Here is a 14,178-nt window from a genome sequence, read left to right as displayed (position 1 = left end):
AATTCGCAAAAATGCCGCAGGTATGGCTACAGCCACGGCTCAATTGGTATAGGGAGCTAAAAAATAAAATAAAAATGCTACCGCTGCATGACTAAAATGCATTTAAATAGAAAAGGTAAAAATGTAAGACGACTTGAAATGCCAATAACAAGTACTTGTCTAGTAGTGTGGCTGAGATGAAAGTCCATTCTTGCGTATTTTGCAATGTCCTCCATCCATCCTTTCCTCCCTCTCATGTTATTTTTCTTGGTCAGAGAGCCACTTGTTATGTCCTCCCTCCCCTTCTTTCTCTCTCTCTCTCTCTCTCTCTCTCTTTTGCTTTCTCTCTTTCCCTTGGTTGGTACGCCCACCCAGCCGCCGAGGGAGAGACGCGTGGCAGCCCGACCAACCGCGGCCATGCGCATTTCTCTGTCACCTTCAGTGGGTTGAAGATCTAATCTCCCTCCCTCCCTCCCTCCCTTTGGAGACTCCGTTTTTCCATTCTTCTTTTACCATCTCAACTTTGGCGCAATCGGAGAGAATTTACGAGGCCGTTCCAACTCCACCTTTCCATCGTAGACGCCTCGGGCTTCCCATTCAAAGACTCCTGGCCAAAGGTGGGATTTTGCTGACGGTGGCGGCGGATCACTTCCATCGGATGAAGCCTTTTTCTTTTTAGTTTTGAATCGGCCGTCTGTTTCGCCTCACAGATTTTATGGAGTGTGAAATTTTGGACTCACGTGGCGAATTTGGAAGCAAGTACGCAACGGGAGGGATGGCCGATGGAATCGCCGCCACGTGCTGAAGGCGACACAGGTACCGATTGACCATTTTCCTTCTGGTAGTGGCAAGGGCAGGCTGGCAGGCTGGAGGCCAAACTGGGAAAGTTGGGCCACTCCGACAAGCCGTTCCAAATGAGTTGTCCAAAAGTCATTCTGGAATATCTCGGCGGGGCGATATGGGCCACGATAAGAATACATTTGCATGCCATTTTTCTCCGAGGCTGTCAGGCAGGAAATTAGGTATTAATTAGGACAGCCATTTTGACTTTCAGAAACAAAAGTCCTCAAAGCCAGCAGCTATTTCAAAGCCTCCAAAGTACCAGACGACAAGTCCGACTTTTTGATCATTTGGCTGGGCCTGCAATTAAATGCAACTAATGCGACTGGTGTTTTTCTCTCTCAACCTGTTGTTGTAATTTTTAAGCTATAGTGGTCAAGTCCGGTCCCGGAGAGCCCCCGTCATCCTGACGTCTGTTTTCCATGTCTCCCTCCGTCAACACACCTGAATCCAATCATGAGGATCGTTATCGAGCTCGTGGACAGCTTGCTGATGAGCTGATCATTAGATTCAGGTGTGGTGGCGAGGGGGGAGGGGGGGGGGGGGGGGGATCTGGCAAACAGACTGGCTCTCCAGGACCGGACTTGGCCACCCTTTGGGCTATAGTTATCTGACAAACTGTGATGTTCACATTGAACTCTGTCCTCCCCCCAAAAACCCAACATGTGCTTGTTTTGTCCCCCCTTCGCCCCCCTCTCCGTGGCGCAGTCAGTTATTTCAGAGATGACGACGACGGCGGCGTCCACGGAATCCCTGAAAGTCCTGGCGGGCAGTAGCAGCAACGGCAGCGGCGAGCCCCCGCAGGGCTCCCACGAGGACCCGGCGGCCACGGCGGCCATCGGCACCATCCTGTCCGTCATGTTCCTGGCCGGGGCCTCGGGCAATGTCTACACGCTGGTGGTCATGTGGCATTCCATGCGCAGCGCGGCCTCCATGTACATTTACATCATCAACCTGGCCCTGGCCGACCTGCTGTACCTGCTCAGCATCCCCTTCGTGGTCTGCACGCACTTCCTGAAGCGCTGGTACTTTGGGGACGCCGGCTGCCGCATCCTCATCAGCGTGGACTTTCTCACCATGCACGCCAGCATCTTCACGCTGACCGTCATGAGCACCGAGCGCTACCTGGCCGTGCTCAAGCCGCTGGACACGGTCAAGCGCTCCAAGAAATACCGCAAGGCCATCGCCGTGCTGGTCTGGGGCGCCTCCCTGATCCTGACCCTGCCCATGATCGTCAGCATCCGGTTGACGGCGGTGGGCGGCAAGGCCATGTGTCTGCCCACCCTGTCGCCGCTCTCCTACAAGGTTTACATCACCTTCCTGTTCTGCACCAGCATCGTGGCGCCGGGACTGATCATCGGTTACCTCTACGTCCAGTTGGCTCGGACTTACTGGCTTTCGCAGACGGTCACCTTCAAGACCACCAATAAGCTTCCCAATCTGAAGGTCAGTTCAACGGTCTTCCTTTTGTTTCCGTGTCATTGGGTCGCGTTGTTTTGGTGTCACGCCGTTTTATCGTCTCCGGCCGGGCGTGGAAGGCCCGGCTTGAACTTTGAGCACTCGGCCGTTGACTGTTTTTCTCTTCGTCAGCCGAGACCAAATAGGACTCGATCGATTCATCGAGGGGGCCTTGCGCTTTCTCACCAACACGTCGGCGACAGACATGGCTGTCGATGCTCTGGTATCAAGGCCACGCGCGATAAGAGCGAACGAGCAGGCACGTAGCGGGAAACGCATTCGAGGCCGGCGGCTTCACCGTCCGGAATTAGAACGATTGTTTTTGTTTGCTTCCGATTTGATTTCAAAACTAGAAGCATCCCATCGTGGGTGAGCCGCCACCCCCTCCCACATCTGCCCGTGCTAAACGCGTTGACGGGAGGCCCAAAAGAGACGCTTTTAGTTTAGTTTTGAACGGCTTATCGTGAACTGCGGTGGCTGCACAGACCTGTTAGCAAAGCTTCGAGAAAATCCAGGCTCGGGCTTTACTCGAGAAGGCCGAGCTGTTATTTCGGTTTAAATGCTTATCAGTTGCACCCAATCGAGAGGCTCGGAGGTGAGATCAAGGACAAAAAAGGCAATAGTATCATGGCAACGCCACAGGAAATCAGAACGTTTGCTAAGCTACCAATTACACGTCGGTCTTATCGGCCGGTATGTAATCACGGTGGGTGCGATGGAGGATTTTATAAACCCCGCGTCTAGGGAGGTGTGTGCTAAATGGACTTTCGAGGGCCCCCTTCACACCACTCCAAGCGCTTCGACACTATATATCGTCTTTCACGCGGCGGCGAGAAACGGGGAGCCGGCTATCTCGCTCAAGGACACTTAGACGAGATCGCCGGAGCGAGGAATCCTAGCCGCCGTCCGTCTCCGGGTCGGGGGACAACCGCCGTATTTTTTCGGATGATCCTTCGCACCGGCAGTAGAATACGCGACGAAGTAGAAAATATCCGATCTGATCAGAAAGAGCAAAGTAAGAGTGGTAAAATGGGGCATCTATTAACTCTTTGCCATACCTATAGACTAAAAAAAAAAAAACATAACACAACTGTCGGTGGTCACTCGATTATTCTAGCTAGTACTCTGCGAGGAAGTCCAGCACATTGAAGCATTTGTTGTGTGTTTTGTGTTCAGGTTCTCTACCTGATTTTCACCATCGTGCTCCTGTTTTGGGCATGTTTCTTGCCCTTTTGGATCTGGCAACTCCTGGGTCAGTACCAGCCGTCCCTGCCCCTGTCCTCCACGGCCAAGCGCAACATCAATTACCTGACCACCTGTCTGACGTACTCCAACAGCTGCATAAACCCCTTCCTTTACACCCTGCTCACCAAGAACTACAAGGACTACGTGAGGAAACACAAGCGCTCCTGGTCGGCCGGAAGCTTTTTCGAGCGCCGGGGACGTCTGCAGCGCTCGCCGCGCAGGTCGCCGTCCGCCAGCAGCCAGCAGTGTACGGAGAGCTTCGTGCTCACGCGCACGGCTTCCCTGCGTGCCCACCCCGGCCAACTGTGAGGAGGTAGGCCCACCCGTCTTAACTCGGGCTTTTGCGGGTGTTTCGGCGCGAGCCAAAATGGCGCTTCTTTAGGACTAAAATGCTTGGTGACTTGCTATCAAGCGCATCACCAAACTTACGAGTAGAAATGCCCCACATTTTGACCAAAACAAAGTGGCATCTTGACACTCTTGTGCAATCTTGTCATTCCTAGCATGTTCCGAACAGCGCGTATAATCTATTTGAACGATTCACTATGCGCTAAAAACTTTTCAATGGCCTCTTCTGTACACTTGATTGACATTGGGGTCAATATTTTATGAGGAAAAAGGGCCCCTGTGGCTAATGTTCCTTTGCATTGATTTGAACATGTTTACCTGGCAGCTGAGTTCTTGTTGTAGTTAATTCAAGCGCTAGTTTTTATTTTCTTTGCTGGCGGCCATCTTGGCCAGGTCTCGAAAAGTACGTTGGCATGATATCTCGTGTGTGGTCGATTGGTCGCCGGTCTTTTGGTCTGCCTGCCTTTTGGTCGCCCCGACTGCGACAACGGGCGACCAAAAGACCGGCGACAAAACAAGGTAAAACAAGACGGTGTACGCATCAATCAAAGCCAACAATGGCCCTGAGTAGTTTCACTGAGTCGACGTGTGAGTGTACAAGAATTTGTATGTACATGCGTTGTCCCTAAAGAAGCGACGTCAGTTCAGTCAGGGTCTTAACAAGTTCTCCAACAAAAAACAATAAAAGTACGGGAAATTTGGAGCTTTTCTTTAGCCTAATCATGACTAGGGCATTAAGTATGACTAAATAGTCATTCGCAGTTTGTATTTAGGGAATTTGAGCAACCATTTAAAGGGTAATTATCACTTACCTTCCAGGCGACCAAAAGATTGGCGACCAATCGACCGTGTACCCGATATCTTTAGTAGCTGTGCAGGTGCTAATATTGGCATTGGGCCAACGCGGGTCAAAACCGCTTGTCAATTCCTGGTCACCTATTGTAAAATGCTTTTTTATTTTATTACTCGACCGACGACGTATCTGTACAGACGCTAGGATGGGTATTGCGGGAACGAGAGTCCAAACCGGTCGCCAAGTCCTGGGCACTTTTTGTAAAATGATTAAGAACTGTTTTATTACTGTAGCCTTTTCGCTTGTTATTTATTTCCTTTGATGAATTTCATTGCAAAGGAGTCTCAAGAGTACAGCGCTTTAACTGCTGTATTCTCAAATGGACCATAAAAAGTTCCTGGATAAAAACGAAAAAAAAATCACAGGCTAAATATTGTCCATAAATCGGGCGGGTGACAGATTTCTGGCCGTGCGTTGGTTGCCAAGCGCTCCTAACTCATAAGGCATGCTGATTGCAGTAACAAAAGACAGGAAAGGGCCAGTGAAAACAGGAAATGGAAGGAATCGGGCCAATGGAGCCACTTTTTTTTATTTCCAAAAGGCTTTAATATTCACTCCAGCCAAAGTGTAAAAAGCCCCTGTGTGCTAACTGGAGTTGACTCCTTCCCGACGTTGTACAAAGGAGGAAAAGTCCCTCACGAGCGACCAAGATTAACATTTAAAGGCCAAGGATGTTAACAAGAAGTGGCTATTATAATTGATGAAGCATTGCTTTAGGGCGCTTTGAAAATGCGCTCTCAGCAACAATAGCCACCCCATCCATATTTAATCACGTCGCCTTTGGGGGTGAATAAAGTCCTCCGTGTAAGCTGTTAAACGTGAAAACCTGTTGCGTTATATCGTGATGGATAGCCCTACGGTAGTTGTCGGATATACTACGATATCACATTCCGGGATAGAGGAAGAAACTAACAATGTGAGGATGTGACATTTTGCAAAGAAAAATGCTTTCGGGCAAACACTGTACTTTTTTGTTTTTATAGTACCGTATTTCATGTATTGGTACACAGTGGTCGGCTGGATTTTTATTCTTTTCCGCTAAAAGGTTACTATCTGGCTACATTTGGAAAAAAGAAAAGAAAACATTGTCAGCTGGCGTTCGATTTCTACAATTCTCTGCGATCGATGTTATTTTTCCGAGATAATAGAAACGCTTTGTCGGTCAGGGCAATTGTCACAAAAGGTACGTACGTGCGGAGGGATCCGTTTTGAGAATCCTTGAAGTCAATCCTTGGCTTCATCACATGTGAGATGAGCCGTGAAGATTGGCAACGCGGCGCTGACGGATTTTACGCCCGGTCCGCAACTGCCGAGGCACGCTTTTCTGATCTTGTGGCTAACACGGACGGATGGATGGCGTCCGTCCGTCCGTCCGTATTAGCCAAACGAATAATATGACTTTTGCCGGGCGGGACCGCCAGCTTTTGTAGGCATCCTCTCTTCGCTTACCGCAACCTTGGCAGGACAGAACAAAAGGAAGGCTTGAATGGGGAAATTCGCCTGAATTTCAATGAAGCCACTTCTCGTTATTTTTCTAGTCTTCGTTTAGCGTCGCGACGGTCCCATTTTTTTCGCCCACGTCATTATCTCGGGGGGTGCGCTTGTAACGGTGGCGCTCGCTGGAGTATCATCCATCACGATAAGACGCCAGGGATTCACATTTGTTTTGGTGTCTGTCCGAGAGACGCTTAGTCGCCGGCCTAATCCGCCACAATAAATCACAGTCATCTACCTGGTAATCAATAAAAAGATTGTCTCACATACGACAATGCGCTCCCCGGTGCATCCACTTTTTTTCTCCTGGCGTAAATACAAATATACAACCATTTGTTTTCATTATAGCTTGTCCTCATTGGGGTTAAATGAATAGAAGCTTTTGCGGCTATCGCTGTAGGGATTACCGTAAATACGGATATTCATCATAAACATGTGTAGGGAGCCCAAAAAAAATGGTATCGGTGAAAGACTAGCATCGTTATCCTGAAGCAGCAATCGCAAATCACATTGAGAGGCGCCGTCGGAATAAGTACATTGAAACATATGCTATGGTAAATAGGTCCTTTTTTTAAAATGTAGTGACTAGTGTACATTAAAAAATGGTGCATTGAGCAGTGGGGCATGGCCATTGATTTAAAAAAACAAAGTGGATTCGACTGTTTTACAGTAAACAGTTGTTTCTAGAACTCAAATTAGCCTGAGGGGAGTTTTGCCATTGGATTTTGTGAGCAACAGCCACTAAAATATTTGTTTTAAAACATTGTTATTTTTTCTCTGGTTCTCACAAAGTGTGCGACCACTGCGGCCACGTTATTAATTAGCTTCTACTCTGACATCTCTTCAGGGGCAAGTCCAATCCCAAATGGAATTGTCGAAACTCCCACTGCCTCCCTAACGTCAACTTTTGTTTATTTATTTATCCTATCCTCCTAATAAGGACTATCATTTTTATACTAGAGCTATGTCAAATCCACGGCTTGCGTAAACCGGCCCGGTCTTTTAATTGGGCCTTTTTGATTGACGTCAGCTGGGATACCAAACTGTCCGATTGATTTCACCAAAGCGGTAAAGGTTGAATCGCTGGACTTGTTTAAATATTGACGTCTCTTTTTGGAGATTTGCGCTGGTTTGCTCGGGCCATTAGAAAATCGATAGCGCGCCGCCGCCGCTAGGACGCAGATTCCCAAACGCATTTGCGGCCCAAGAGTCCAAAGACGGGAGGCGGATTTGGACGGGCCGACAAATCACAAACGCCGCGGCTATAGACGAAAGAAGCGAGTAGCCCGAGTGGAAAGCAAAGCTTTGACGCGGCGGGCACGTGAGATTTATGGGCAGGCAGCGCCAAGACGGCATGTTCAAAGAAGGTTGTGCAAAGGTCAAGGGCTGCTTTTGGATATTCTATTTCAGACGTGATCCCCTTTTAAACCTTTGGCGGTACCACCGTAAAAATCCCTCCGAGAGAGTCCGGCAGATGCCGCGCTTATCAGTATTTGGCCATATTTATGACGAGACGGTATTTTTCGCTTCCCAGAACGAGCTCCTGTTTGTTCCCGGGCATCCCATTTTCTCAGGGAGGGAAAAAAAAAATCCTGGCGGGAATCTATTTCTCCTGTTATTGTTCCTAGAGTTTGGCAAGGATCGGCATATTAGAAACTTGTTATTTATAACCTACGTATGAGACTCTCGTCGTTGTAATTGACTCTTTTGCAGGGAACGTACCAACATTTTTCGACATAAACGCAATTTGCAGACATGTTCGTATGTACCGTTGTTCGTAACTTGAATGTTCGTAAGTAGGGGAGTGTCTGTATTTTCAATTTAGGCCCAGATACCATCCCTCGCGTACTAGTATGTCCACTTCCTTCCCCAAAACCTCATCGTCATCCTGCATTTTGGCGAGAAAACCTCCACGGGGGAGGAGCTTACCCAAACAAGGGTCAAAGTCAAGTACCCCACTTGGCCTAACCTGGAGCGTTCATCGCGACGTGACCAGTTTGGCTTCCTGTCTGAGTGGAAACTAGGGCGTTTGTTGTCAGTGGAAGAGTTTTTTTTTTTTAAATGAAGGAAAGGTGAATGCGGTAATGAAGGAGGGCCGCCTCCAAATGCGGCGCCGTCTACGTAAAGTTAACAGGTGCCCCACGGACAAGAGGACAGACAGTGGAGCTGCTTGCTACTTTCTATTTTCTGCCTCTTGCTATTTAAGCTCAGCGGGGGACAAAGAGGACAAGCGCTACAGGCAAGCTCCTTAACCCTTTTGGAAAGCAGAACAAACAAAAAGCTGCATGAGGCCCAAAGATATTTCTCTTATTTTTGTCTTTCCTCATGTTTCATACCAAATTGGGACACTTTGACTGACACATTTGAAAGGGTTTACTTGGTCGTTGTGTGAGGACCACCATGGAACCAATGAGAGAATTTACATATAAAGTACACCAGTTCCACTTTTTGTCCAACTTGACGTCTTTTTGAGTCTATCCGTTTTTGCTAGCGAAACTCGTAGCTCGTTTTGTGTTTTTGCTGCTTTTCTGTCTTAATGATTTGATTTGGTGATTCTTAATGATCCCATTGACTTTGATTTGCTTTGTACTTTGCGCCTTTTGCTTTTGCTTTGTTGTTCTGCGGCCTTTGACTGTACGGTCTAACTTATAACGATGCCTTTTCTTGCTACTGTCACAATGACATTTCCCGTATACGGGATGAATAAAGTTATCCAATCCAATCCAATCCAGCTCTACTTACGAAATTTTCAAGTTACAAAAAAGTCTTGGAACCGATTCATTTCCTAAGTAGAGGTACCACTCTACACTTCATGGTGAAGCTTTAAATGTCATTATGACCTTAAAGGCATTCAATTCAACTCGATATGTCGCCATATCCATAGATTGGCACAACACTAAAACATGTTTTTTTCTCTCTCTCTCTTCCAATGACTCATATGTTATGTTAGAATAGCTCATGGTTTCTCGCTCAGCTTTAACAAAACAGTTTTAAAAACGAACTGACGCCTCGCAATTTTGTCCTCCCGCGACAGGTACGGCGAATGAAGAAAGCCAGGACCAAAGAAGGTGAAATTAGCCCTTGGACGAAGTGGCCGTCTCTACCAAATGGATCAAATAAGTGGCGAGCGCCCCCAACCCATGTCATCATAGCCGTTTGGAAATCAAGCGCATTCTCAAGACGCATATTGATTCGGGTGCTCATTAGTATTTGCCCTCCACAAAAACACGGGAATGGACTCTGCACTGCTAAGTAGTAAGTAAGTAAGTAAGTAAGTGAGTACTAAGTCTACCGTATGTTAGACAACGTGTGATTCTGCGTGCTTGGCTTCCGTTTAGTGTGTGCATTCAAAGCAAAGGAGGGAAAAACATTGGGGGAAAAAAAATAATAATAATAAAATCTACCACTCATGAATAAATAAATCTGCATGACGACGCGTTAGAATTGTGTTTTGGAGCAAAAGAATAATGGGAGTCTGAAAATATTCACTTCTCATCCTGCAAAGTGCAAATGGTTTTCTCAAAATCTCTTTGTTGTAAAAAAGAAAAAATAGATGTCTATACGGAGTTTCTTTTTGTGTCGCTTTAAGAGTGTTCTGTACCAAAGAAACAAACAAAGGTGCGCAAAATACAGTAAAACAGCATCACGTTAGCTAGTTTTCAAAAACGTTTAAAAAAAACAAGTCATACGCAATGTAATATTTGAGCGAGCACAAGCACCATAAATTGACGTTGTGATGTGGTAGGTTTATATATGGTATTTAGTGTTAATGTCGACTATTTGTGAAGTTGCGTTGTTGTTTATCTGTAAGCAAATTGTATTTTGTTGGCTAAAGAAAAAAAGGATCACAAAGCCTTCAATAAAATGGTGGTCAATCTACATTTCTGCTGTGTTTTTGCTTATTTTAATGTCAACGGGCTTCTATATTTCCATGTCGACACCCATCGGATAATGAGATATCGTAGTAGGGTGGCTAACGCGTTAGCTTTAGCCGCGGAAGACGCTAACTTTTGCTCTTCAGCTCCATTTCGGGAGGATTGACCAGCGAGCAAAGTCCATTGAAATTTGCACGACTTCCGCGTGGCGGAACAACGAACGACTAGACGTCGTCGGTGAGGTGATGGCGCCGTGAGACGGAGGCACTCGCGGCAAAATTACTTTTTTTCCCCTTTGACACCAAATAATTGCATCGTGACTTGCCGCTAAAGCAATTAGCGGGAAATGATTGGCTGTCTTTGCCTGGCATTGAACCGATCTGCGTCTTTATATATATATATATATATTTGTTTCATCACGTTGTGCTTATCCTCACGAGGCTCGCGGGGGTGCTGGAGCCCATCCCAGACCACCACCGGCGCACTTTCAGGCCACAACGAGACAAATAACCCTTCGTTCGTAGCCAGGGACAATTTTAATCGCCCCAGCGTGCCAGTTTTGTCGTCAATAGATAGTTGTTAGAAAGAGTTAGATTGATTTTCCTGAGCCGTGCCGTGCGGACCGCCATTTTGTGGCCTCACTGCAATCGTAAAGTAAATGACGGCACGCTGGACCTGAAAGAAACATTCCTAAAGCGGCCCTCTTTGATTTTGGGGATTTTTTATTTAGTGTTACAGCTCTATAAATTTCACATCAGGTGTTTAAATTGTTCTTCTGGGAAGGATTGGCCTTGTATATGCGGGATTTTTTTCTTTTTTGGGGGGCCTAAGAAAGATGCCAACAAATAATGAAGAACAGGTGGAACCCATTGGCTTCTTTCTTATTTATAGAAAAGGCCTTGAATTTTGCAAACGAATCACTTCTTTGAAGTCGGCCTTACGCCAAACGACATGCCGTGTCTGAAAACTAGCGGTATTGACGGCAATGTCCAAAAAAAAAACGGGCAACTCATTAAAAGTGAGTGGCGAAGGCAGCGGCGCTTTTGATCGGGAAAGGCCGCGTTTACACGGCGCCCCTCAAATGCACAATTCCTCTCCACGATTGCAAAGCTAACGAGCTGAGCGCTTGCACATTTTCACGACACGGATGGATTCAACGCGCCAAGAGAGAGCACGATATCAGCGTTCCAGGTAAGAGCCGAATAAAAAAAAAAAAATCGGGTGAAATCGTTTAAAAAGAGCGCCATGTCAACCAGCGACATGCATCGTGTGCTTTTTCGAAGATTTTCAGCCAATGAATGCATCGGCTGCTTGCTTAAATTTCCCTGGCATAAATACTCATCTTTTGAACGTGCTTTTTTACAGGCAATTTCTCCAGCTTTGGCTCTTTTTTTCAGACATTTTCCATTCATTTTGGCGCCCTTTTTGAGTCATTTGGCAATGGCGCTCGATCTGGAAGGGGCTAATAAACGTTTCTTTGCCCTGGAAAAGTGGACAACGGGGAAAAAAAGAGGATTCTCCCCACAACTAGAAGGTGAGCCACTTATTTTTACAGACAAGATGGCTTGGGGGGGAAAATGTTAGCATCGTAGGCATGTACCCTGGAACTACAGTGGTACCTCGTTATTCATACGACCGCTCGTCATACAAAATTCTCGTCTTACGGCGGAAATTTCGATCGAATAATTCGCCCGTCATGCGATCAAAATTTTGTGATGCGACCAAGCATGGTACGCGTGTACCCTGGAACTACTTCAAAAAGTCTAAATCAGATGCGTGAATTCTAGAGGACGGCTTACTAATTTCCCTTATAGCTTCCATCCAGCTAACGGTAATTAGGTGAAGGGCTATGTGAGTAATTGTTGACATCTTGTTTGCAAAAGACTCATCTGCAGTCAAGGAGGGAGGAGGAGGAGGAGGAGGAGGAGAGTAAACGAAGCCCAGAAGCCCAGTCGATACGACGTGCTGTCCCTGGCGGGTCAAAGACGAGAATTGTATCCATGACGTGCAATACATTCTTTTTTTTGAACCTTTCGTTTATCAACATCCTCAATTTGCAACTTTTCTTTTAAGCACCGCCCCCCTCCCAACGAAGCCGATTAGTAAGTAGGCAGAAAAACGTCTATGCGTTGAAAATCCATTTATTTTAGCACGGGGCAAAAAGTGGAAGCAACGGAAGAATAGACGATGATTCATTTGGGACGGAGATTCATTTCTTTTTTATGGCCTCGCGTTAGTCAACGTAGCAACACCGGCGGCAGGTGCGCGGAGGCTGTCTCGTAAAAGCGGGGGGAAAAAAATAAAAAATACATGCAGCTATTTCAATTCATTCCAGTCAGCAATTATGGCCACTCTAAATGTTAATGAGCGAGAATCACTTCCATTTTTGAACCAATACTTTGGCTATGGACTCGGAGGGGTCAAAAAGATGACAAAATTGGCCTTTTCAAAGGACGCAACGGACTATGTTTGATGCTTTCGACGTGAGAGGACTTTGCCACATGAAAGTTTGCATCATTCTTTCTTTGTCAAGTCTAAAGCTTTCACGCAGGTAAAAAAAAAAAAGCCCGAGGCTGTGTCAAGTTCAAAATGTCCTTCACCGGTGACAGGATCATTAAAAAAGCTACGACCGTAGAGGGGGGCACAATCATTATTCCGTCGACATCACAACCCGAGCTCGCTCTTTTTTGACAAGAAATTCATCAAATAGGAATTCAAACTGATACGCGACCGCGGTGACGAGAAGCGGAACGCCGTGGATTTTTGACGTGTAGCGAATAAACGACTAAAGTCGATCTACTGGGCATTTTAGCGCGGAAACAAATTGGGATGTTTTGGTCAACTGGTTTGTTTTTGCCTGTGTGCAAGATTTGTGCACCTTGAATTCCGGATTTTTTTAATACTAGAAATAAATAGAGGAACTCTGTGTTGGGGCCCCAATCCCGATCAAAGGGAAACATAAGATAATTGTGAGGAGCTTTTCTTTCCAAATTGATGCGCGCTGACGAGGACCATCCCCCCCAATCTCCTCCGTGACATTTCTGCATGCTACAAGGTGTAACGGGCGCGCACTTAAAGGTCAACTCCACGTAAGAGGGGAACAAAAGGGCGAGAATAAAAACTGAAAAGAGTTTTCTCCACGCAGGAACTTCTACGTCGTGGTTCCAGCCCGGATCATTTTCCCGGACTCCAGTTGGAGTTCAACTCGGAGACGAAAGCGGACCGCCGGCCGGGCTTTTTGAACAGGTGAGATGCCCACGCAACCGGGTCAGGGTTGAGCGGCGACCCACTACGACATGATACAATCGAATTTGACCACCTACGTACATTGAAAACAACAACAAAAACAGTATTGGCCGAGAACACAGACGCTATTGTGAGAGCCAACTCGGTTTGGTATCTCGTCACTAATAAACGCTCCAATGGCAATATTTAAAGCGATGCTGTCGCTCCAAAATGCTTTTCCATTTCCTATCCGGGCTATTATGGGGTGTCCACAAATGTACTTACAAAGATTTAGGCAGCGAACACATCCTCCAGGAGCAAGATGTTCTTTTTTGAAAGAATTCATGCTCAATTGTCTCATGTTTTATGGAAGAGTCTTGGCTTTAATGACGGATGCGCGTTCACTTTAATAAGCCTTATTAATGTATGGCCTCAAAGAGCCATCTGTTCTTTTCAGCGTCAAAATTACCGGCCGATATAAGACAGACGAAGGCTTCTGGATTTGCATTCTTTGCACTAATCTTGCGCCAACATCCAAACGAAATATCTTAAAATACATCTCTTTGTCCTTCTAGCGCCACGTGCGTATTCGTGTAACGTTACGGATCATAAAGAAGATTTAGAACATCCCAAAGTGAAACTTACTACTCCAAAAGAAGAGTTCATACTGCAGTTTTGCCTAGATACAGTAATCCCTCGAATATCGCGGTTAATGTAGACCAAACATGGCCGCACTAATTGAAAAATCGCCAAGTAGGGTCACCCCTATTATACTTTTTTTTTCTTCAGTGCCAATTCCTAGTAACAAAAGTGGCTTCTGCTTACGAGTTTTAGCATGGATTTTCATATTTTTACGAACCT

General features: G+C 46.4%; 1 protein-coding gene across 3 annotated transcripts; it reads left to right on the top strand.

The window, feature by feature from the left end:
• Positions 1–298: 298 nt before the first annotated feature.
• LOC144092771 (urotensin-2 receptor-like) lies at positions 299–10,039 on the top strand. 3 transcript variants are annotated; one of them, XM_077625849.1, is made up of 5 exons: positions 299–596; positions 690–795; positions 1,528–2,265; positions 3,454–3,835; positions 9,252–10,039. In XM_077625849.1, the coding sequence occupies exons 3-4, from the start codon at positions 1,543–1,545 to the stop codon at positions 3,829–3,831; spliced, it is 1,101 nt and encodes a 366-aa protein (XP_077481975.1). In that variant the 5' UTR covers positions 299–596; positions 690–795; positions 1,528–1,542; the 3' UTR covers positions 3,832–3,835; positions 9,252–10,039. The 3 variants fall into 3 exon arrangements, with proteins under 3 accessions (XP_077481975.1, XP_077481976.1, XP_077481974.1); XM_077625850.1 differs by having other exon boundaries at positions 299–795; positions 3,454–3,529; positions 3,652–3,835; XM_077625848.1 differs by having other exon boundaries at positions 299–795.
• The last annotated feature ends 4,139 nt before the right edge of the window (positions 10,040–14,178 follow it).

This window comes from Stigmatopora argus, chromosome 18 (genome assembly GCF_051989625.1).
Source record: "Stigmatopora argus isolate UIUO_Sarg chromosome 18, RoL_Sarg_1.0, whole genome shotgun sequence".
Taxonomy (NCBI): domain Eukaryota; kingdom Metazoa; phylum Chordata; class Actinopteri; order Syngnathiformes; family Syngnathidae; genus Stigmatopora; species Stigmatopora argus.
Note: the sequence above shows the minus strand (reverse complement) of the source record. Positions and strands in the feature narration are given on the sequence as shown.

Excerpts from the sequence above, each read along its gene's own strand:
- LOC144092771 (XM_077625849.1), top strand. The coding sequence starts at position 1,543 with ATGACGACGACGGCGGCGTCCACGGAATCCCTGAAAGTCCTGGCGGGC. Across the intron at positions 2,266-3,453 it reads ATAAGCTTCCCAATCTGAAG|GTTCTCTACCTGATTTTCAC; the intron begins GTCAGTTCAACG and ends TTTTGTGTTCAG.